This window comes from Empidonax traillii, unplaced genomic scaffold (genome assembly GCF_003031625.1).
Source record: "Empidonax traillii isolate 1590-97213 ecotype Southwest subspecies unplaced genomic scaffold, ASM303162v1 scaffold1742:size73712, whole genome shotgun sequence".
NCBI lineage: Eukaryota > Metazoa > Chordata > Aves > Passeriformes > Tyrannidae > Empidonax > Empidonax traillii.
The window spans coordinates 65,694-67,311 of NW_020956935.1; the positions used below are offsets into that span (position 1 = coordinate 65,694).

Below are 1,618 nucleotides of genomic sequence, written 5' to 3' on the forward strand. Positions count from 1 at the left end.
CACCTCTGTATCCTGGGTCTCCCAAGGGAGGTCAGCACCAGTGGGTGCTCATGGGCAAGGTTACCTGGTGTGCTCTCCTCTGCTCTGGCAGATGTTGTCACTGGGGTGGTCACCTCTGCTGGGCTGGACACGTCTGGTGTGGCTGTGGATGGCTCTGTGGTGGTCATGTCCAGTGGGGGGGATGCCCCTATTAGGGAGGTCATTAGTTCAAGGGCAATGGACACGGCAAAGGACATGACAGACAGAGCTGGAGGACTAATGCCATAAGGGAGTGTGGAGCTCTGTCCTGCTGCTCTCCCATGCAGACACCAGCCAGACATAACTCCAGTCCTGCCCCATCCTCCCAAAAAAAATGATCCCACAATGCTGCTCTTTGTCACCCCAGCAGGAAGTGTGGAGAGCCTGCTGAGCCCTGGCTGTGCAAAAATTCAGCTTTTGCAAGACATGGGCTACCAGCTCCAGGAAGCAGAAGACCCCAACCTCGCCTCTGTGCCCTGGCTCTCCCAAGGCAGCTCAGCAGGGCTGATCTCAGAGGACAGATCCAGAACCCACTCAGAATGATTGCAAAAAATCTCGTGGTCTTTGCCACCCACCCACCTGCACAGACGACACTGGCATCCTCCACGTGCCCACAGTTGTGCACTCCCCAGCCGTTGTGCCTGCACATCTGCAGGGAGGGCTCGTCCCCACGGCACTGCACGTCGTCCAGGAAGATGCGCCCCGAGCCCAGGCCAAAGTGGGCAGTTTGTGGGGCTCCCAAGGCCTCCCCACAGCCCAGCTGCCGACACACCACCTGGGCATCCCGCAGGTCCCACTGGTCATCACACACCGTGCCCCACGTGCTGCCGTCGTACAGCTCCACGCGGCCCTCGCAGCCGTTCCTGCCGCCCGACAGGCGCAGGCTGGCACCTGGCACGGGGAACATGGATGAGGGGCAGGGGCACCCCAGCCTGGCATCCACAGCCCACACCTCCCCAGCTGCCTTGGACATTGCGCCCCATTGACCTAAACCGGGGGTGGTTCAGTCCCAAACGGACCAGGGGAGGTCAGGGATGGAGCAAAGACCCCAGGTGTGCAGATGGCAGATTTGTCCTGTCCAGGGATCTCCTGCTGGGGGTCTGAGGGAACTGCCTGAGGGCAGAGGTCATCAAAAAACGAAGTCATTTGCAGAAAAGCCCTATGGAACCCTTGAGATTGACCCATCCCCTGAGGGGGAAAACTCATGCCTCCTGTAGATGTGAAGGGCAGAAAGGACCAGCAGTCATGCACTGAGCAGGATCAGCCAAGGAGGAAGCCCCTAACCTCCTGTTATGCCAGACTGGGGCCCACTACAAAGCTGAACCTTAGCTGGTTGAGCAGGGATTACCTGTTGTGAATGGCCATTGTGCAGGAGGGGTTGGATGGGAGGCTGCAAGAAAGAAGAGGCAGTGAATGAACAGGCAGGGAGATTGTGGGAATGGATCGACAGGAATATACACATAGCCATGGACATGACATAAAAAGCCAGGCTGGAGAACTAAAGGGGAAATGGGGAGTGGACCCTGTCTTTCCCCCACCCATACACCAGCCTGACATGTCTCCAATCCTGCCCTGTCCTCCAAAAAACAATCCCACCATC

The 1,618-nt window shown here is 58.2% G+C and overlaps 1 protein-coding gene across 1 annotated transcript in view; it reads right to left on the reverse strand.

The window, feature by feature from the left end:
* DMBT1 (deleted in malignant brain tumors 1) overlaps positions 1–1,618 on the reverse strand; it is a 15,069-nt gene that overhangs the window by 7,741 nt on the left and 5,710 nt on the right. Inside the window, exons 5-6 of the mRNA XM_027908538.1 lie at positions 1,367–1,408; positions 590–909 (exon numbers count right to left, since the gene is read on the reverse strand). Coding sequence (XP_027764339.1) covers positions 590–909; positions 1,367–1,408 — 362 coding nt within the window. The remainder of the gene's footprint in view (positions 1–589; positions 910–1,366; positions 1,409–1,618) is intronic.